Source organism: Taudactylus pleione, unplaced genomic scaffold (assembly GCF_031769625.1).
Source record: "Taudactylus pleione unplaced genomic scaffold, aTauple2 ptg000055l, whole genome shotgun sequence".
In the NCBI taxonomy this organism is placed as follows: Eukaryota; Metazoa; Chordata; class Amphibia; order Anura; family Myobatrachidae; genus Taudactylus; species Taudactylus pleione.
The window spans coordinates 4,407,145-4,431,366 of record NW_028284457.1 but is presented as its reverse complement, the minus strand read 5'-3'; the positions used below and the strand labels follow the sequence as shown (position 1 = coordinate 4,431,366).

General features: G+C 40.3%; 1 protein-coding gene across 1 annotated transcript in view; it reads right to left on the bottom strand.

Moving 5' to 3' along the window:
* Positions 1-1,053: 1,053 nt before the first annotated feature.
* The window catches only part of UNC5C (unc-5 netrin receptor C), a 379,402-nt gene continuing 356,233 nt past the window's right edge, over positions 1,054-24,222 (bottom strand). The window contains exons 13-18 of the mRNA XM_088464462.1: positions 15,194-15,362; positions 11,234-11,467; positions 9,325-9,474; positions 6,007-6,171; positions 3,310-3,491; positions 1,054-1,988 (exon numbers count right to left, since the gene is read on the bottom strand). Coding sequence (XP_088320588.1) covers positions 1,823-1,988; positions 3,310-3,491; positions 6,007-6,171; positions 9,325-9,474; positions 11,234-11,467; positions 15,194-15,362 — 1,066 coding nt within the window. The 3' untranslated portion in view covers positions 1,054-1,822. The remainder of the gene's footprint in view (positions 1,989-3,309; positions 3,492-6,006; positions 6,172-9,324; positions 9,475-11,233; positions 11,468-15,193; positions 15,363-24,222) is intronic.

Below are 24,222 nucleotides of genomic sequence, written 5' to 3'. Positions count from 1 at the left end.
TAAGCTAAGTTTATGAAATACGTTGGGATAAGTACCTTCTATCTTGAATCTCCCCCCTCTTCACACTACCTAGACCCCTTGTGCCAATTTAGCAGTCAGCATGCGTTTAATGGCTCCAGGTGGTGGTTAGGAAAGCTTGGCAGTACTTATTCTTTAAAGAGGGTAATGATTTTATCTAACTTCTAATATTAAGGTGATCTCCAAATACATCAAATTCCACTATTAAGTATGGAGGGCTGAACTGAGTAAGCAACAATAATCAGACTTGCTTTTAATAATAAAAGAATTAGTTTGAATCATACGAATATTGAAGTCATGAATGCTCCGAAATGTGGTTGCCAGAATAATAAATGAAGATGTCAATTCCTAGGGTAATACATATCAAACCACTTCTAGTTATCTCCTAGTAACTGGACATACTAGTGCAGTGACAGGCAACAACTCTTTCTCATGGAAGCCAGTCACTTACTAAAATCATCCCCAGAGTATTCCCATCCGATTCTGGCATTTGACAAGAACTAATATCTTTTTCTCAGATTACCATTAGAATTAATTCACTCAATGCCCAACTGGTGGTCCTGTACCCACACTCTTATCATGACAGCTTTGTCCGACCTTCTGTAACACTTAATGTTCCAAATAATCCACTAGCATCATAACAAGCTGGCCTGTGCCGCCCCCACCCCCCGAGAGCGTGATGTCGTGCAGAGGGGGCTGCCAGCACTGGTAAGTGCAGCACTGTCCAGAGTGTCCTGAGGGCGCCCCAAGCAGCTGCACAGACTGCAAGATGCCAGCCTAGAGTGTCCATTCCAGGCCAGTAGCAAAGGCCGTGGGGCAGCGATTATGTCGCCCTCAAGGTCCTCTGCCCTGTGCGAAAGCACATGTCGCACAACTGAAGTTACGACCCTGCAATCCACTTTTCTATTATATTATATTAATACACAATTAACATATAATAAATGACAAATAAAGCAGATATGCAAACTGAGAAATTATATTTGTTAAAGTAAAAGTAAAGTAAAATATTGATATTCAACTTAATTTCTGTAGACACATTTTTTCAAATCGACCAAGAAAATAAAAAACGAGGCATTCCTGTCAGCACTGACATGCATGTTCAAGCAAACCATATTACGCAGTATTTACTTTCGGATTTCAGTTGATTGATTATGAAATCACTTTAAAAAAATAAATCTCTGGTTCTGCTGTCTGCAGTGGTAGCTGCTTACTACTTAGATTACTGGATTTCCGCATGAACACACAAACTCTGTTTCAAAGAGAGTTCTGGGGACAGAAAACCAGGACAAGGGGATTATCTGTCACTTGAAGTAGTAATCAGTACCCAATCTAAATTCTGCTGAAAATAAAATACCATAGCTTTCTAAAAAATACCCTGGAGTGGCACACAATATTTATTTAAATGGCTTGCACACAATATATAAATAGTCATGGGACAGCATCAATAACCCCTGTCCGTTAGTGGATGTAAACAATGTCCATTGGAGCTGGGATTGTATAGAAAGATTATCCATGTATCTGGATAGCAATAAATTTCGTTTCCTAGGAAACTGTAAAATCCTATAACAAGCCACACACTGAACGAGCATCAGGTTGGTTTATAATATTTGAGATACAGCTTTGCATGATTTTTCCTTTTCATTTCTGTGTTAATATACAAGAAAGGTTTATATCAAAGTCTTTTTTTTCTATATAAGTAGTAAAACTCATTGGTCAGTTTTCCGTTCCAGTATGTTCTTTTTCTCATCTCGTTAACTTTGCCTGTTTTTTAGTTCCTCTCCATCTTTATCATTTCTAAGTAATATCAATATTTCCCTTCGACTGATAATGATACCACAGTCTCATGTCTGCCCATTTCCTCTAGGACTGCCGCAAGCGTGCTGAGGTTTCCATCAGGGTAGTTCTGCGCTTCCCAGAGATCAAGGATCACTCCAGTGGGACTGGGTTTTGTAGCAAAGTAATTGAGATACCTGTACAAATGAAATAAAATGAACTAGATTAGATAATTACATTTTTTAATCTTCTGCCAGTATTGGTTTCAACTGTCTTAGTACCCCATATTAACAGTTAGTGGGGAGCCACTCTTTTATGGTTCCACTGTTCCAGAAATTAGGCATCTATTCAGGGCCAGCTCCAGGGGTCTGAGCCCGGTAAGTAGCGCCCTGCAATCGCACGCGGTGAAGCCTCACGCGACCAAAATTGGGGGTGTGGCTTCATCACCATAAGCCTAGCCCCTAAGTGACATTATTTGGAGATGTGCCCACATAGTACGCCTCCAAATAAGGTCAGGCTAGGGGTAAAGCCCAGCCCTTCGTCACTGGCTGGGCTTCCCCCAGCCCTCTCTCGTCAGTGAATGGATACGCACGCATGCACGTGGCATCCATTGACAATCTGGGGTCCGGCACAGCCGCACAGCTGCGGCGGTGGGGGTCCCCAACCAGTCCCCAGTACTGTCCCGCTGAAATCGGGATTTGGGGAAGGGTGCGCCCTCTATGGGTGGCGCCCCTGTGCAACCGCACTGGTCGAACACCCCTAGAGCCGGCCCTGCGGCTATGAATCTTTGGCAATAGGGTTCATTTTACAGTGCTGCTTGTCGCAGCGATAGAAAATCAGTTTTTACTGTAACAGCTATACTGGTTATCAGCGTTAAGAGTGGACTGGACTTTACTGCCAACCTGGTTCTCTAGATCTATCTTTGCCCGATCACACGTGCTCACTGCACTGGAAGCCCAGGTTCAGGTTAATGAAAAATAAAATAATAATAATTCTGATATGTTTAACTTAGGAAAATAATCTTTAGTTTAGTAATAAAGCATGTTTTCCTGCACTGGACCAATCCTGAGATGGCAATAGTTATAGGATGACAGACAGAGGTAACTGTATGCTGCTATTAATGTTACATAGGCTTCCTAACTATCACCAGACATTGTCTCCCTTTCATAAATATATTTTAACTCTTCAACACAACAACTTAAACAAAAATAACCATAAAAATAAATATATGCACAAGTAGATTCTTGGAGGGGATATGTTGCAATTAACGTTCTATAGATTGTAAGCTTGCGAGCAGGGCCTTCCTACCTATATATCTGTCTGTTATTATCCAGTTTTGTTCTATTAATGCTTACAATTGTAAAGCGCAACGGAATATGCTGCGCTATATAAGAAACTGTTAATAAATAAAATAAAATAAACGTTCTGTGTCATAACACTACACTAATATACTACTATTACAGTAGCTATATTGTATAGTATATATTGTATTGTATTGTTTTATATTGAAATGCTCACCTGTCTAATTTCAACTTGTGGGCCAGCATCCTCCAATCATGACCTCGCGTTTGTGGAGCATCTAGACTGCTGCAAAGCTTCTGCCGAATAGTTAGAGGAATGCTAAAAGCACTTGGTCCTATAATAGTAGTAATGGTACTTGCTGAATCCATGAGAGGATAATCAATAATACAGCTTGGTTCCTGTTAGAAGAACAAACAATTTATATTCAAGATGATTTCTGTTTACAGATTAGTGTGCATCGTTCACTTTCATTTTATCACAGTTCTAGTTTTAAATCCATGGGCCGTATTCAATTAGCCGCGATAAGCCGTTTTCGGTGAAAAGTTCTCGCCGGTGACGTCATTTTGCCAGGCGAAAACTTATCCCCGTATTGAATTCCAAAGACATTCCATTCCGGAATGTCAATGCATTGGAATAGGCAAAAAAGATTCGCCTATGAATAGGGGTCAAAAAAAAAGTGCAGAATTGCGGTTTTGGGGTGCACACTTCTGAAAACCCCTCAGCACCCTTGGGTAAACTGCGTAAAAAAAAAAAAAAAAAAAAACTTTGCAACACCCCAAAAAAGTACTTTCGTTTTGGGGGAGAAAACATACAAAGTTGGGGGACACAGTTAAAAACTAGCAAAATAGACTCCAGGGGGATCCCCAAGTATGCTCCAGGTGTTTTTGGGATTGCAGGTGCTTGCGCAGGTGGATTTTCTATGTTTTATAAAACTTCACTTTAACAACTTTAAAATGTGCTAGCACCCATAGTTATTTTGATTTTGCTGAAAAAATATTGCTTAATGCCATTCTTCACCACTTATGTAAAGACGCTAAATAGCAGCTGTTTTCTCGTCCTTTGCATTTGAATTGGGTGAAAAGCGGTCGCGTGCTCGAAAAGACTTTCCGGCAAAAACACGCAATGTAGGCGGAAAGTCCGGGAGGCGAAACTTATCCGACTTACTGCGGCTAATTGAATACAAGTCTGTTTCTACTAGTATTGAGAAGTTGTCAATAGGAGATATTTATGCCATAGATTCCTAGCTCTTGTCTGGTAGATAGCTAACTAGCAACCTTTATTGCCAGACTACCTGTGAGAGGCTGATAAAAGGTAGGTCAGTTTCTCTAGTCTGTCTCTCACTGCCTGGGGAGCAGATTGAGGTCTGCAGAGAAAGAGAGACCATTGCCTCTGATTACAAATGCTGTGCTAAAAGCTGTTTTTGGTGAGTTGGATACTTGGTCCTTCCATCTTGATGGAATGGTATGTTAGTTAGAGCCGGACAGGCTAGGATGTAGTTTAATGTTTTGTTTCATTTGTGCTCTCAAATAAAACTAGATGGGTTACTTTTTCCAAGGCCCTGGACTGGTGTGTTACTAATTCTCTGCTGCGTGTGAGGTCCCGCAGTTTACCCCAGGAGACAGCACACCTATCCTGATCTTGCAACACATGGTGGAGAATGTGAGCATTGCACTTAAATTGCAGCCATAAAAATCTATGTGAAAAATTTAAAGTGACAGACACCCATTTTCTTTTTAGTTTTTCAAAGACTGTTATTTTGTGAAGTTCTTGGTGGTGACATCGTCAGATGCCTTGGGAAGCCAAATACTGCTTTTTCTCTTGCACCAAGAAAGAACATGGAAACCATAGTTAAGGCATTGCTATGGGATACTGCAGCTCAGCAAGAAACTACCAGGGTGCAGCAGTTAGCCATTGAGGAGGCCAGGAGGCAACAGCAATTGGATGTTGTGGAAAACTGGAGGCAACAGCAATTTGCCAGTGATGTACTCTGAAAAATAAAAACAGCAGCAAGACCACAAAACCTTCAAAGAGGTGGTACATCCAGCAGCCCTGTTTGGAAATGCTTCCACAAATATAAATATATATATATATATATATATATATATGTGTGTATATATATATATACATATATATCTCAGTATATAAATATTATATACAAGTATATATATGCAGAGCCGTAACTGGGCACATCAGCGCCCTGTGCCAGCCCCACCCACTGAGCGTGCAACATCATGACATTGCTCAAAGGGGGCGTGCCCTCAGGACATCCGATTGGCTACATATAGTAGTGCGCAGGGTTCCTGTCTGGAGCATCCACAAGATGCTTCACGGGTGCTGTAGCAGCAATCCTGGCTGCAGGGCAGCCTTCTGGTCTGGAGCAACGGCCATTGGGCGTCGACTGCACCGCCCACATAGCATCTGCACTCTGTGACGGCATCGGTCACCCATAGCTAGTTACGGCCATGTATATAATTATATCTTTCAATAAAACGACATACTACGAAAGATACAAAAGAACAGTCTGGTTGTCCTGACTTTCCCATCAGGAAGGTGGTGAGGTATGGCCTGGTGTGATACAAATATTAGCATATATTTGGTATATGACTTTTGGCTTCCCTTGTTTTTCTCAGTCATCAGTCTCAATCCTGCCGCAGTGAGATTCTAGCTTGCTATGAGCATGATATGATGGGAGGATGTCAGCAGCTGATCTGTATTATGCAGCTATAATAACATAAAATACTGAACAAATGAAGGAATTGCTTTGCAATTAAAATAGCATTAGTCTTCTTAGTCTGTCTTAGTAGGTATTATTATAATATCAGAAAAAGACAATTCCAATGCTTGCCATTATGGCATATGATTTATCATTTCTAATGATGTGACATTTGAAGGTGAATGGGTTTATATATGTACCTCTGATGCTGTACAGTTCAGCTGGAAGATCTGTCCTTCCCCCTCCACCTGCCGGACGCACAGCTTACATGATAAGTCAGTGGTGCTGAGGCTGAAGCGTTCCAGAGAAAAGGTGCAGTGAAGATTCCTTTGGCAGCCGCTCCAGACCTGATAGAAAGGAATTTCCTGGGAGAGCAGACAGTCAATAGCAGAAATTAGTATCTTGTTCCAGGAAACGCATAACTGATTCACTCAGCACTATTTTTATAACAAGTCTTTTACAATAAGGATGTCAAATTTTAATTGGGAAATGTAGTTAACAAGTGACTGGAAGCAGAATACTGAATAGAGAGGATGTTAAGGTCTTGAGAAATAGAACATGATGTTTAGGAGGACTGTTAGCAGTGTGGCAGCTTCTTAGCAAAACCTCCTCCTCCTCCTCCTCATGCTAGTTACTGGGAATTTGGACTCCTGTATTACACAAGCCACTAAGTGCCAGACACAGTGCCAATAAAAATACAACGTGTACTACAAGGGCCAGCTCTTGTTATTCACAACAAGTTTATTCCTCGGCAGTAGAGGCAATCTTCCACTTCTTCCTTCAGCCTATATTGCTTCAGCACATTACGAGCATAGTGTTCAGCTCCCTTGGGAGAGATGGGCTCTGGAGTGAAACCTGGCTAATGGAAGCTGAAAGCACTGAAGAGAGGTTGATTAGCCTGCAGGCAATAGGAAGAAGTTGCTGAACTAGCACTCTATGCGATCCATACTGAGATCCTTGCACAATGCTGCTGAGGTCTTGCCAAAGGTAACAGCCTTGGCCAGGCCAACAGATTTATGAACATCAGTCCACCATCAGAAGGTAGCTGATGGGTAAAACATCATCTCTTATATTGTAATAACTTTCATCAAGATTCTCTTATAATAATAATAATAATAATAATACAATAAGAACAATAGATCATAATGCCCTATTTCTAATAGCTCATTCGTACAGCATTGCTGTACTTTACGGTAGTATTTATCAAGCCCCTTTTTACTTAAATCATGTAGAAAATGCTATACTGTGGCTATTTAACAATTGCCTAATGAGGGAGATATTAGAGATATTTCCTGCAAAGGCTAATTAAATCTCCAGACCACAGTCCCATGGAGATTTCGTTCTGGTCCCTAATTACCTATCTGTACTTTTTTGAGTTTAGCTTCTGTTGGCTTTATACCTAGGAAGTCATTCTTATAAGAAAGGGGTCTTTCAATCTCTCTCCCACAGTCTCCATCCTATTCCATAGGGTTCCGCTAAATCCAACTGCCACGCACAAGCTTGGTCAGAGAGGGCAGTAACGTTGTAGCAATAGCTATCACTTTTGTGCCAATTTCTTCTTGGGACAGTCTCTTATCAGAACAAAAGATCTTTGGTAAATAGCCCAGAAAAAAAAACATTCCTTTTTGTCATGCTATGCTGCATTCTTTGTTAAATAGTGGCATATAACTCATAATAACAATAGTAAAAATTCTACTACTACAAATATGAATAAAGCTAACCATGAGCTCTATGTGATTTCACAGCACAATTACTTACATTCTAATAGGAAACAGCAGTTGTGTTATTATTAGAGCATATGACCACAGTGACTAGTGACATTCAAATCCAACTAATACATATCAGGTAAATACATTCAGCTGTCATTCATCTTTAATGGACTTTGGGCCTGATTCAGAGCCGCTCGTTCGCTCCGAGCGATGTTCGCACATCTGCGCATACGTATGGGTCGTAATGTGCATGCGCCAACCAGTCAGTGTGGTTGGAAAACGTGTGTTCGCAAAATAGCGAGTGCCTGCTAATTTGAGTGACAGGATGAGGTGCTTGTGGGTGGTAACAGGGGAAGGTGCTTGAAAACGGGAAGTGGTGATCCGAACGCAGGCGTGCCAAACGGTCAAAACGGGTGGTTTAAGGGTGTGCATAATTAACAAAGCAGCGTCATCGACCACGTCACTTGGTTGTTTCTTAGCCTGAACTGTTAGCATGATTGCGGTAGGAAAATCCAACCACAGGCACTGCGTGCAGTTCAGACGCCTTTCGATGTACTCGATTAATCTAATAAATAGCGGAGATGAGGTAGGATGCGAGCGGCCAGGGGGCGTCTTTACAAAATAGCGAGCGCATGTTTCGTTCGCTCGCTCAGACATAGAGGCGTCAACAGACCGCAAAGAGCGAGCGCTCAATTTAAATAGCCGGCCCCTTTTTCTGAACGAGCGAGCGCAAATAGCGGCCGGCTCTGGATCAGGCCCTTTGTTAGCAGTGCACACCGATTAATGGGAAAATTATACTGTACATATTAAATAGAGATTGCAGCTATTTCAGTTCTGTATATATACGCTCAGTATTATTGCCATTATTCTCAACAAAAAATAAAATCTAGCTACATGGTAACAGTATTAATAACGCCCATTTGGTAGAATATTGAGAACATACAGAAACAGACTTTTTCAATTAAACTATCCTGAATTTGGTCAGCAGGAAGAAATAAAATCTGCAGGACATACAGTATACACAAATGTAAATACCGTGGGCCTGATTCAGCACGGATCGCAGCTGCGTAATCTCAGAAAATGCAGCTGCGAAAATATGCGAATGCCTACCACAGCTCAGCCAGCATAGAGACGCCCACTGCTGCTCTCTCACATCCGTAATACCTCACAGTCCTGCCTATACATCGGTAACATCAGAGAACATTGGCCCGTCACGCACAATTACAGCAGGTGTGAACCATCGCAGAAATTGTAACCTCGTCACACGCAGAAGGCTCTCCAGCTGCATAGGCAATCACAGTGGCTAATTTATACACTCCCATGCAACAGCGTTCACACGGACAGACACACCTGCGTTTCTGCAACCACTCCCCCATCACCACCCCCAAACGTCCACAACCTGTCACTCACTCTGCGCTGGATTCCTATGTGCATGCATAATCACAGCGCGATAGCCACATAGTGCGGTGCATAGGCATGTACAGTGGCTAACAATCGCTTGATCTGCGTACGTTGTTGCAATTGCAATCGCTGCTGAATGAGGCCCTGGGTTAGCAACCAAGCGGGTAGTGGAATCAGAGCTAAATATTAAACAAATTGCTTCACAGGGAGCACAAAGATTTTATATGATTAAAGGTCACAGCAATGGTTCTAGGCTAAATGCTGTTTGTAGCCTATATACAGTTTTTTGTTAACTAATGACTGTAGTTGGTTTGGGAGCACAAACTGAGATTAAACCTTTATAAAAGTTGTACTTATGTTGGTGCTTTTAATATTATTTGTATAACTTATTTGGATTGTATAACTTACCTGATATTTTGCTAGCAATTTGCTTTTCCAAAGTGAGTGGGGGATGTCATGGATGGATAGGCGAAGGTTATGAGTACTCCCTTTAAAATTAAGAGTTTTAGGTTCATCGAGTAACTGTCCACCGACCTTCCTTTCCTGTTGTAGCACTTCCTGCATTATTACAGATGAAAAGATCAGGTGGGTTGGAGAATAATGTCATTACTATTCCCTTGTCATACATGGTAGTGTGAGCATTCTGATGGGTTTTACTGAACAGATTGGGACGGATCACATGAAAATATTTATTCGTTTGAATCCTCAGATGGCATCATGTAATATATTCTTCTGGAAGCAAAGAATTTTGCCACAAACCATCCTAATGATAAAACTGATAAAAATCAAGCTATTTAACTGCGGTGTGGCCAATGACTGCTTCATAATGTCTCAGGATCAATTAATAATTATTACCTGATTACCATAATACTCCATTTATGACCACAATGCTTATTGTGTTTATAAAGCAAAGCATTTATAATTAAAAAATTATGAGTTCCAGACAACCCCAAGCATTTAGGCTTAACGTTTATACACATATCATTAGCAGCAAATTAAATGCTACATTTCATCATTATTCAGACTGACATAATGTGCTATCTATATATTGTTTCCTATGTGCAGGCGACTGGGATTGTTTTTATTTACTCAGTGTCTGTCTTTTGCTGCTGCTATTAACATTATGAAGTCAATTCCTTTTCTTAAAAGCTAATTAACTAATATCCAGAACTGCTGTTTGTCTAGCGTGGGTGAATCCAGAGATACAGAATCCTCAATCCAGTTTGCACACTTCAGTTCTGCGTATTGTGCATATAAATTGGCTATGAGAATGTAAATGTGTACTATAAAAAGGTTCTTGTGCGTTATTTAGGAATCGGTTTATAATGCCGTTATTGTGCGTTATTTAGGAATCGGTAAATAAGCTGCGGCTGTCGGGATACAGACAGCAGCATCCTGATGGTTGGTATCCCAACAGGGGTCGGGTAAGTATACTTACCCTTACCCCTTCTCCCCCTAACCCTCCCTTCTTGTAGCCTAACCCTGACCCTCCCCACCCCACACCCTAACCCTCCCCGTTAGTGCCTACACCTGTCTCCCCCCTACATGAATAAACCTAACCCTCCCCCCTTAGTACCTAACCCTAACTCCCACCAGTGGTGCCTAACCCTAACCCTCCCCCCTAGGGGTGCTTAACCCTAACCCCCCCAAAACCTAACCCCGCTACGCTGCCTAAACCTAACACTTCCCTCCACGCGGCTAACAGCTAAGGGCGCCCCGGACTTACCTCGTTCGGGCTGGCGTCCTTCTGGATTCCAATGTCAGGATTAAGATAGGCGTCAGTATTTTGATGCCTATCTTAAGTATCGTGTCAGACTTTCAGCGTCGGGATTCAGACCGGCGGCATGCTGTCCACCGGTCCGATAACTACATTCCGTTATTTATAGTGGAAGGTGTTAGGCTCTTTCTAATACACCTCACTATCAGGCCTATTTATTAAGATCTGGATAAAGAGGTGGTTTTCTATTCCCGCTAATCACAGTGGTAAAATCTACCCATCACCATAATTTGTCAGTAAAATTCTCCCAGAGCGATAATAGTTAAATTCCCGGCCACAGAGTATATGGCGGTTCATGCATGCACATTTATTTTCTTCTGCTATCCTCATCCTCCATGGGACGCTCTTGTCAGTGAGACATGGCAACATTTTTGGATTATGTTTTGGGTGTTGGCAAAGTATGCCACATTGTGGATGTGGTAATGGAACCTTTTTGATAACAACATGTACTTGGCCTAATGTGACAATTGCTTACATTTACAGAACAAGACAATTTTGAACTGAGGAGTTAATTAAATGAAACTTTAAAGCTGTGCATACCTTAAGTGCATCCTGAGTATCATCCAAGCAGTAAACTTGAATGTTGTATTCTAGAGACGTGCAGGATGCTGGTCCAAAAATAGCTAATGTCAATCGTTTTGCTGCTGATTTGCTAGTAGACTGTCCCACCAATGCATAGGTGCTTAATGTCTCTGTGAGGATATGACAGGCTTCTGATTCCATCTGGATGTAGCAAGGGGTGGTAAAATTCTCCTCTCCAACAATCACAACATCCTTTATCAACACATACAAATAGCTGTTAATTCATTGATAATGAGATAAGAATGAAGAACAGAACAGATCACAAGTGGCAGGAGAGAGGGCTGGTAGTACATACACAAAAGTGGATTCATTTGAATGTAAGCACTCTCATGAGTAGGACCCTTCATACCATATTGATCATTTTCCTGTCTGCATCTATTATGTCTACCATGCAGGGGCAGGTCAAGAAAAGGGAGGGCCGGTGTGCAGCCACCCTACGGACCCCCTCTATCGCTGGCAGATTCCTTAGTAGACTCTGGCACTGTGCATTAATGGGTACAGGATGTTTGGTGTGGCCCCCATGGACCTATGTGCACTGCCAGTGCCATAACTAGGGTTGTTCAAGCGCAAAGCCCTATGAGCTTCCCCGCCACTCACCCACGTCCCCCCTGCATCTTACTAGCAGGGTGCCTGGAATGGCACACTGCAGCCAGAATCGCTCCATACAGGTACCCTGCAGATCTTACAACCCCCTGGAGCATCCTGAGGATCAATAATAATAAAAATTAATAATAATTAATAATACTTAACTCATCATCACTCCATACTAATACATTCAATACTAGAAAACAACATTTGCCCATTATCGCTCTCAACCCCCCGCATGAATTGCAGTGCAGCGATCCAGCATGTAATGCAAGTAAGCAATACATTCACTTGAACCAACAAGCTGTATTGATTTAGCAAAGAATTCAATTACAGTATATAATCTCCGAAGCTCTACCCATGAGCTAATATAAATATACTTCTCATTTAAATTTTAGGTCCCCTTTGTCGCCCATCTTTGTAGGTGGATAAGGTTTAACAATTATGAATAAAAGATGAGAAAAATAAGCGAAGTGAATGCATTTGTAATTGAGAAATTAATATTGTGGATAATGTTGTACATGTCGGACTCGGATGCATTAACTGTTTGACTGATAAAGTTGCAATACACATACCAAACTACAGACCCCAATTCACATTACATACTGTACAACAGAAGGTCTAATAAAAAACATTTGCTATCTTTTATGTATAGCTTTTGTCTGCTGCTTCCTGTTTTTGGCTGTTACATTGTATTTATCTATGAAACACAAAACCAGAAGTCAATCAGAGACTGCTGCAAGAGTATACAGATTCAATTTAGTCCAGCAGAAAACATTAGGAAACAAGATAATATCCGCAAGTTGTAAGAAATACACATATATAATCCATCTCTAAATGTGAACTAAGTGTAGCGACAAAACATTTCCTAAATATCCATTAAATGCTCTATAAATGCACTTTGGAACATTTAAAAAGATTTCACTTGAGGCAATTTTGTTCTTCACTTGGAAATAAAACTATATATATTGGATATATGTTGCAGTTACTTTGACCTCTTTGAAATGTTAATAATGTGCTGTATTTTATTAATTCTTCAAAGTATCCACTAGATCTATTGAAAGGTCATAGTGATAGAGATAATTAGCATGAAATCAGGCTACTTTTTTATCTATGTGTTGTCATATCATCTTATAAGTATCAAATGTCATGACAAAATGAATGGAAAATGTGACATTTTATCAAGATTTGAGGGAGGTAAATTGTGTTTTGCGATACTGTCGTTTAAGGAGCAAGTATGCAAATGAGACAGACTACCAGTGCTAGTGTGATTTTTCAAAAGGACCACACACCTATTTATACGAAGCCGAGCATGATTTGACTAGTAGAATGGCATCACTGTGGACAGTGAAAGTTATACGTGTGCAAGGGCAGAACTATGGGAGACAATGGAGGCGCCTGCCGGGCACCAGCACTGTAGGGGCACCTCCTCCACTGCCCACAATATAGTCACCGCACTTAGGGCTATAAATATGTACCCAGAGTGTACCGTCCTGGCTGCCCAATACATGGTATTTTCCCTTTTTTTAAGGCGGGTCACCAAATCATAACTTGCCTCCGGGTGTCTTGGATGAACTTACGCCACTGTACGTGTGATAATAGACAGAGGCAGATAATAATGATTATGTGCCAAGTACTTGGCTTTGTTGTGAAGTTTTCACCTGCAGATTTGAAACCCACTTTTAAAGCTGCATATATATTGGTATGCATAAACAGACCATGAAACTGTGCAATTATAGCACAGATATTTGTATGCACATATCCATAGATATATACATATTCTACATACATTTATGAACTGTACAAGCTGTAGACTTCATAATGACCATAAACGTGACATGTCCAAGGTCACAAGGGATTAACCCTCAGGTTTGAAATGCTTTTAACCTTAACCTTTGAGCTAGTACTTCTTTCAGAATCATGATAAATATCTGCAGAAAAAGCACAGCTTTTTTGAAGATATTACAAATGACCTTCCAGCAATTTTCTGAAATAGAAATGAACTAATATGTCCTACAATAAATTACTGATAGGTTGCTGAGACCTTTGAATGTATCAGAAGAAAATCGAGTTGCACCAACATAGTTTGACCACTAAGTGTCGCCAATGGCAAAAATATACCTTAATTTCTCAAATCTGTTTATGACATATCGCTCAAATGAAGCAAAGCAAAAATAGTGAGCACCAAACAGGAAAATCAGGAAACCAGCTAAATTCCTGGCTAGGGAAAAACATAAATCTCAATTTAATCATAGTGGTTAATAAATGTATTTTATGTACATATATACTGTGCATTCCATCCGTTCTTATTTATATAGACTGATTTATCTTGATTCAACTGAGATTATTATAGATAGAGCGCAGATTTACGTTTTTTCCTTGTTTTCTTTGCACTACAGTTGCACAGTTTGTTTAATCTGCTGCAACTCTACATTATACATTATATCTTAATGAGAGGATTATTAATGGATACGGGCGCCAGAATTGTTTCTTTTTTTCTTAAATTCCTGCCTACATCAAATGCATTTTGCAAGTGGTCATTTTAGCCAGTGCTTACTTTATATATTGTTTAAAAGGTTTATTTATGTACAGTAAGTCTTATGTGAAAATTCCACTATTAACTAGCACTGTGATTTTGGGCAGTTACTGAAAACACCTTTTTGGGTTGTGTATTTGTTTTTTTACAAAGGAAATAAAAATAATGTTTTTATTTGAGCATGTGATTATGTAAAACTCCCAAATCATGTGCACTTTTAACTGCAATTGATGTTATATTTTATTACAAATATGTGTAAACAATAAAAACATAACGCACACGTATAGGGCAGATGTATGAAGCTCTGGGAAGTGATAAAGTGGAGAGTGATAAATGACCAACCAATCAGCTCCCAACTGTCATTTTTCAAACACAGCCTGTAACATGACAGTTAGGAGCTGATTGGTTGGTACACCCCCTAGTCGTACACAAGCCACATTTAAAAACGATTAGTATTATGAAACTTTGTGCATGAGCAATAAAATAAAATGCAACTTGAGACAAAAAGAAACTGCAAATTACTGTACGTCACAGTCTGACATTGCTGAAGACCCAATGTCTCAAACAATATACATAAAATATATTTTACAGAACTGGGGACAACTGCAAAAGTGATCAAAAGTCTAGCATCTGTGACCAGGGTTTAACCTGTTACCCTAGCTCACAATCTACGGTACAACTAGACATGCAAAACATGTCCCACAACAAGTGCTGTCATGCATCATTGTTTTAAAGAGACCATGTTATATTTACACCTAGATGTAACCCATAGCAGAAACAGAGCCAGACCTACTCACCTCCCACTGTCCTTGCACAGATTGCTCCCTCAATTGGATCTTCCAGTCCTCTGCATTTGTTTCTGCGCAGTGGTGCATTGTTATAATGACTGGTCTCGTCATCAATGCTCCAGGTGGCCCACAGGTTACTACCGGAGTAAGAAGTGTTTGGCTGTCTTCTATTGGTGGCCTGTAGTAAACAATATACAACTTTAAACATCTAAACACATATAAACAAGAAAAAATCATCTAGACAAGACAATTTAAAGCAAAACTTTAAATCGTTTATCCTATACTGAAGAACAACAATTCTAATAAAATAAATATATGTATATCTATAGTGAAATCATATTTTTGCATATTTGCATTTGTTAATGTAAACCAGAACAATGCCACCTAATCTTCCGATGATATTTCTAAATGACAATGTAGTGCTATGACATTATTAGGTTATTCTTTTACTTATCAAAAGGACTTTACAGAGTACAAATTGTATTTCAGGTATACTCTTCTTTCCTAGAATGTCCGGAAGACTACTGAATTTTTGAGAGCTCTCCCGGATTCTCCCGACAGATTATACCAGCTTCCCATCCCGATCCACCTACTACCCTAAAGAAGTAGGCAGTCTGGGTGCTCGAAGATGTGAGTTGCAGTGAATCACATCATTGTATCATCAACCCCTGCTGCAGAATGCCAGACTCAATTTCATTGCACTGTTCTGCAGGGCCGTGATTACAAAATTCATAATTTCATACACCCCCCCTCACACACACACCTCCCACCTGGACCTTCCAGGCTAACTGTGTAAAAAGTTGGCAACTATGATTTTAAGGTATAGATTTTAGATTAAGTTTCATTAAATTAGCCAGGCTGGGAGATATGTCTACATGACTAGAAAGCTCCTTTCCTCTTCCCATGCACTGCTGATTGTATAACAGAGGCCGTATTAGATGGAGGAACTGTACATGGATAATTCTGCACCATTGCAAAGGCTATAATTTGCATCAGCACACAAACAAGGAGATGATGCAAATGTATTTTGTGAACAAAATTAAACTTTAATATATATATATAGATATATATATATATACATATACATATATATATATATATATATATGTCCAGGACCGGCACTCCTAAATTCCTTTTTTGTAATGCCACGGTGCCCTCCTCAAAAAACAACTGTATAATGCAAGCAACATCGGGCGCACTCGCTGGTCTTATTTTCTTGATGTCAAAAAAGACACAGATACCTTAATCCTTTAGATCAACGATTCAATTCATATGAATTTTCATAAGGATCACGATCATGTTGCTTGTATTACAGATATGTATATATATATATATATATACACATACGTATATATATATATATATATATATATATATATATGCAAAACTATTTCTCTAGAACATATTTTAATCATTGGAAATGACACATCTTGAATACATTTTACTGAAGTCTAAAATGTAACTACTGTCTGAAAAGTATTTCCGGAAACCAATGTCTTTCAAAATAATGGTTTGCAAATGTTCAGCCTCTTATTACAAATAACAGTATGTGAGTCATACAAAAGGCTTCTTGCATTCATTGTCCTGTCTAGATGCTTCTAATGCAAACTTTATCCAGGTCAAATGCAATTCTAAATGTTAAAAAGTTTAGTGTTATGCTAGTTCTCATTTGGGATACTGTACCAGGTCAGCTAACAATCACAACAATAAGTAGAAAGAAATAAAATGTATTGAGACTATAGCAATCAGCAATAAGCAATATCTAATAGAGGTAGACTATATGACAACCCTGATTTGTATTATGCAGACACTAAACAACTTCAAAATCTATATATACTTGAAGTGAGGTAAAGCTAAACAAAGTTTTTGACAAGCTGACAGATGGTAAAATGTATATCTTGAAAGTCACAGGAGTATTGTTTACTCAATAAATAACAGCCTGTACATCTGTGTCTGTCGGCGTCACATGCTGGGATGACCATGGGGAGGGTTTGGTGACATTCTGCACTATGAACACAACCTTTCTTTTTACTTTAATGCATAGAGGACCTTGTAGCAATGGTTGCTTCTGGAAACTCTACATAAGCAGCGTGCACATATACTAAGTCATTCTCTCCTCTCCTGGCAGTAACACAAATTACAGTACGTGGACTGGGGGCCCGGTCTGAGTGGTGCACTGTGCTCTCACTGTGACTGCGCGAGGTGCATACTGTACGCCATCTCTGCTTGTCACGTATTGTACACGAGAAGCTCGGGCCCTAACACAAAGCCTACCGTATGTTGCACTGCAAGTAATCACTGCTCAGTGCTGTCATATTTATGTGAAAGTCTGTCCTACAGCTCAAGCTACTGAAATTATTGAATAAATTAGATACTTTTAAGAAGCAGTTATACTACAATAAAAGTGTATTTTCTTTACCTAGTTACCTCTTGCCTTAAAAATAAAGAGAAGCCAGGTAAAGCATTTTTGTTACTAAATAATGTGTCCTAATCATCTACCAAATAAAAAGCCACATGCGAGCAGTTTTATGTTTAGTTTAACGTATAGTAAATGTAGCACACACTGACTAAACCATGTGTTTACAAGGGGTCAGTACAGTGACCTTTTGCTATCTTACTTTTAAGTGTATTTCATGATATTGTTTAGTTCAAGTGGCTTTTTGTTGTAATCCAAACAGTCTCTTTTTAATGGCCGTTATGACCTCAGTGCCACCTCCATAGTGGAGACAGCCACTTGAGAAATATGATCATCTTGACAAGCACATAGCAAAGTGGAGATCACCAGGGATCGGATTCAGTGGCAGCCACACATTACAACAAGAACATAAAATGATGCTGTGACAAAACTCAATGACAGAATGTCAGGAACGCAATGTAGGAATAAAAGCAACTTATCTACAAAACACGGGCAGAAGAAAATAAATAAAAATGTAAAAATGAGTCACTTGGAAAAATTAATTTGATCCATTTGAAATACAAAAACCCTCATCATATAGTCATTGCAGTGTTGGAGACTGTAATTAGCATCAGCATGAGATCTAACTAATGGCCCCCATACACCAGCGACGGATTGCTGTATTCGATGGATCAGAGAACATCGATGGCCGCCGGTTGGCATTTTCGACCGGCGTTTCCGATACTATCGCAAGATCGGACAATACGTTGCCTGGTGTATGGGGGCCTTAGGGTAAACTAAATAATTCTCTTAGAAATTGTAGTTATCAACTACACCTGTCCTAACATGTTAATGATAAAAAAAATTATAAATTACAGTCAAACAGGAAATATTGAAACTGTGGGCCTAGGACTGGCTGCATGACCATCTAAAAGCATTATGTATATAGATAAAAGAATAGATGGTGCTCCAACAAGATAGCATTCAGATGATTCCAATAAGATTAAATTAATAATTAACTAATAATTATTTGTATTTAATATAAAACCACATATAATTTCAGTAAAAAGCAAATTATACAAGTAATACGTAGAACACCTCTAAATCCTTGAAAATTATCAAACCGATAGTTCATTTTAGAAGTTGTTTAGGATCACATTCAGTGTAACAATAATATGTACAATGCTGCAATGTCTTTAGATAAAAAATAACAGTTCCAAAGTCTGTTGCAATATTACTCATGTGATCCTTATAAAGGTGTACAGAAATCACTTTTGACTAGATAATTAAAGAAAAATAGACTTTGCGCTTATTGCCTAGTAACAATCTGAAATGGCAGAATGATTTCAGCTAGACTCGATCTTATACGGGTAAATGTACAGTTTTATTCATAAAACATATTTAAACATCTAATTGCATATATTTAACCAAATTGCTAGTCATTACTTATACACAAATAACATATCTCGAATATAAAACCTTAATCATGCATGTATAACTTCAATAGCATATTGAGCACCACACAAATAGACATATATTGCAAGCCCACTTGTGATTAACACGTATAGTCTGATTTCACCAGCATGGAAATTCCTCTTTAAGGTTAATTGAATACAACTATTTGCATATATCTCAATAGCACTGAGAAATCAATTGTATAAGCAAGTATTCCTTTTTCCAAACAAAGGGTGATATATCTTCGTATCAATACAGGGCTGCCGGACTGAATTCTGAGTCCGTAATGTATCACTGACAATGCCGCACAATAGTGTCAAGTTCTCCTTATAGGAAACAATGTCAGTCCTGCTGAAAATACAAGTGGCGTTAGGGGTTTTCTTGGGAGACCACAAGTGCAAGTGTTCCGTACGTTGCTTACAGAGGCGGCACAGCTGAAGTCATTCTGCAATTTCAAATTATTATTAGGCAATAAGCGCAAAGTCTATTTTTATTTGTTTTTCTGTCTATAGTTATATGGGGCAACTCCAGCCCGTATAGGGACTTTGCAGCTGCCGTTAATGAATTGAGATTGAACTTTATAAATTACATTTTTGGAAAAAACTATCTAATATTAGCGCTGTAGCCAGTCTTCTTTTTAGTGTGACTAGATAATAAGTCTTATTCTTTGCTATAAGTTTACATGAGTTGAAAAGTGTTCCCATCAAGGATAAAAAAACCTCATACGCAACTTTCTTACTCACTTGTCGGACTGCTGAATTATATGGTGTCAATCCCCTTTGGGAAAACAGAACCATGTCCGATAGAGAAAAAAGGATAGCTGGCCAGGGTCCTTTTAAATCTCCATGAGTTAGTTGCGAGTGGCACCTGTATGGATGTGCCAAACCTCCAATCATTACATATGTCCGATCCCCTAAAGGGGAAATTAGGTAGTTGGTCCTAGAGTATGTAGGGCCCACTAACCCAGCTACTATCGCTATAATATATATATATATATATATATATATATATATATATAGACGGTCTGTGGTCTGGCACTCACACCTGTATTTTCTTACAGTGAATGCTGGGGTGTTATACTTAGAGTTCCCAATATCATATGTGTAACCCAATAATAACCAAAAGGTAACTTCACTGGTTGCGGAGATTAAGGCACTCTCCAGACTTGTTTATTCACAATAATACATAAGCTTTATTAGCATGCGTAGAAATAGTTGCCAATGTTTCGGTCCACATTAGAACCTTTATCAAGGCATAGTATAATAGGAGATACATATACAGTAGCTGTAATGTAAAAAGAAACAAACAAAAATCAGAAGAAAAACAGGGTTACAGAAAATACAGATATGTCTCCCAGACCCTTAATTACCCTGCTTCACTTCCCCACACTTAGTCTGTCCTACCACACTTCCTGCCATTTTGTAGGAGTTATGCCACGCTTCCTGTACTTCACTGTCATGGTGATTGCCCCATTTCCTGTCATGGATATTTTTGCCAGTTTTTCAGCACTTACACACTTTGTTTTTTGCTTTTTATGAGCATTTAACAAGTTACCACACTGGCCACACACTTCTAATTGCTTGTGCGATCGGTATTATTAATAGTATACACCCGGCTTTTACAAACATAGGGGGACACCTGGTCCTATGTTACTGTCATTACTCATAAATACTGCACATGTCCCAAGCATAAACACAACAGCATGTGTTTGCTCTAGCCACTATGTCTTTAGGTAAGATGTATTTTTGTTTTAATTATTTATTGCTTATTACTTGGTGCACTTTGCAAATGTAATTGTTTTATATGCTAATGTTTGTCTACTATGCACAAAGTATAGGTTTATGCCTTTAGTGCACTCTGCACATGTAGTTGTTTTATATGCTAATGTTTGTTCACCATGCACATGTCCATGTTTAAGTGCATTTTGCACATGTAGCTGCTTTATTTTCTAATGTTTGTTTTCTATGCAGAGTGTGTATGCCCATGTTTCAGTACACTTTGCATATGTAGCCTCCTACCTTTTTATTCCTATGTTGATTAGCAATTTTATTGATAACATAGTACTATTATTGATAACATAATACTATCCACACCCTGTTTTTTGATATTAATGGTCTACTCCTGCGCATATATATATTACTACCTTTAATATTGTAACATGTAGAGATGATTTTTAGTAGGGGTGAGCGGGTTCGGATTTCTGAAATCCGAACCCCCCCGAGCCCCCCCGATCCGAGGCCGATCCGAGTCAGGCTCGACTTTTCCCGCCTGACTCGGATCTGAAATCGAGGCAAAACGTCATCATCCCGCCTTCCGAGTCTCGCGGGTTTTGGATCCTATATAAGGTACCCGCGTCGGCGCCATTTTCTCACTTGGCTGTGGACAGTGAAGAGGGAGGGTGGGAGTTAGGGCTGGCTGGGCTGTGTAGAGTAGTGTAGTGTAGTGCAGAGTAGTGTTGTGCTGTGCTGTGCTGCGCTGCTGTTGTCCACTACTTCAAAGTCCATAGGGGCTGGCTGTGTTGTGCTGTGCTGCTGTTGTTAATAGGGGCTGTGTCCACTACTTCAAAGTCCATAGGGGCTGGCTGGACTGTGTTGTGCAGTCAGTTCTCCATAGGGGCTGTGTCCACTCCAAAGTCCTGTGCAGTGTCCCAGTCCTAAAGGGGTGCTGTAGTGTTGTCCAGGGGGTGCTCTGTCCATCAGGGGTGCTCCCCCCAAGTGCTAAAAAAATAATATTTTTTGTGTGTTTGTGAATTGTGTGCGCAGTAGCCGCACGTGCATCAACAAAGTAGTGCCAAGCGTGCACCTGTGTCATAAGTAAAGGGCCAGCTGGCTTGACCGTTAAAGGGTGCTGTAACCCCCAAAGTACACTCCAGTCCAAACCCAATAAAAAAAATATTTTCTGTGTTTGTGAATTGTGTGTGCAGTAGCGGCACGTGCACAAAGTAGTGCCAAGCGTGCGCCTGTGTCATAAGTAAAGGGCCGGCTGGCTTGACCATTAAAGGGTGCTGTAACCCCCAAAGTACACTCCAGTCCAAACCAAAAAAAATAATATTTTCTGTGTTTGTGAATTGTGTGCGCAGTAGCCGCACGTGCATCAACAAAGTAGTGCCAAGCGTGCGCCTGTGTCATAAGTAAAGGGCCGGCTGGCTTGACCGTTAAAGGGTGCTGTAACCCCCAAAGTACACTCCAGTCCAAACCAAAAAAAAAATTATTTTCTATGTTTGTGAATTGTGTGCGCAGTAGCCGCACGTGCATCAACAAAGTAGTGCCAAGCGTGCGCCTGTGTCATAAGTAAAGGGCCGGCTGGCTTGACCGTTAAAGGGTGCTGTAACCCCCAAAGTACACTCCAAACCAAAAAAAAAATTTTTTCTGTGTTTGTGACTTGTGTGCACTGTGGCTGCACGTGCATCAACAAAGGAGCAGCGCCAAGCGTGCGCCTGTGTCCCATAAGTAAAGAGCCGGCTGGCTCATTTCTTAAAGGGTGGTGTAACCCACAAAGTGCACTACTCTCCAGCAAAAATAAAAAAATATTTTCTGTGTTTGTGTGCGCGTTAGCCGCACGTATATATCAATATAACATAAATGGAGGACCAAACTTTCTCAGATAAAAATAAAATAGGGAAAGATCAAGAACCACTTCCTCCTAGTGCTATTGCTGCTGCTGGGAGTTGTTCATCATCCCAGAGAGGAAGAAGGAACATCACTACTTTTACTAAACAATTGACCCTCCAACAGTCCCTAGCGATGAGGATGAAGTACGACAGCAGTCATCCTGAAGCAAAACGTATAACTGAGGCCTTGACTGCTATGTTGGTGTTAGACGTGCGTCCGGTATCCGCCATTAGTGCAGTGGGATTTAGACAATTGATGGAGGTAGTGTGTCCCCGGTTCCAAATCCCGTCTAGATTCCACCTGCATCCTCAAAGCAGCAGCGACAAGCGTGCGTCTGTCTGTTAAAGGGTGGTGACACCCTCAAAGTGTGCTACACAAACAATTAAAATATTGTTCTTTTTTTTTCTGTCTTTGTGAAATGTGTGGGCTGTAGCCGCACCTGCATCCTTAAAGCAGCAGCAACAAGCATGCGTCTGTCTGTTAAAGGGTGGTGACACCCTCAAAGTGTGCTACACAAACAATTAAAATATAGTTCTTTTTTTTCTGTCTTTGTGAATTGTGTGAGCTGTAGCCGCACCTGCATCCTTAAAGCAGCAGCGACAAGCGTGCGTCTGTCTGTTAAAGGGTGGTGACACCCTCAAAGTGTGCTACACAAACAATTAAAATATAGTTCTTTTTTTTCGGTCTTTGTGAAATGTGTGGGCTGTAGCCGCACCTGCATCCTTAAAGCAGCAGCGACAAGCGTGCGTCTGTCTGTTAAAGGGTGGTGACACCCTCAAAGTGTGCTACACAAACAATAAAAATATTCTTCTTTTTTCTGTCTTTGTGAATTGTGTGGGCTGTAGCCGCACTTGCATCCTCAAAGCAGCAGCGACAAGCGTGCGTCTGTCTGTTAAAGGGTGGTGTAACCCTCAAAGTGCGCTCCACAAACAATAAAAATATTCTTTTTTTTTTTTCTGTCTTTGTGAATTGTGTGGGCTGTAGCAGCACTTGCATCCTCAAAGCAGCAGCGACAAGCGTGCGTCTGTCTGTTAAAGGATTACATCGGTGACAGCATCCAAGTAGGCATGTCAGACAGTCCGTACCTGTACTGGCAGGAAAAAGAAGCAATTTGGAGGTCCCTGTACAAACTGGCTCTATTTTACCTGAGTTGCCCCCCCTCCAGTGTGTACTCCGAAAGAGTGTTTAGTGCAGCCGGGAACCTTGTCAGCGAAAGGCGTAGGAGGTTGCTTCCACAAAATGTGGAGAAGATGATGTTCATAAAATGAATTATCAACTCTTCCAGGGAGACCAGCCTCCAGAACGTACAGAGGGACCTGTGGTTCCAGCGGGGACGAATTAATACTCTGTGAGGATGAGGATGTACACACTGAAGAGGGTGAGGAATCGGTGGATGAGGAGGATGAGGATGACATCTTGCCTCCGTAGAGCCAGTTTGTGCAGGGACAGATTAATTGCCAGCTTGTTTTGTGGGGGCCCAAACGAACCAATCATTTCAGCCACAATTGTGTGGCAGACCCTGGCGCTGAAATGATTGGTTTGTTAAAGTGTGCATGTCCTGTTTATACAACATAAGG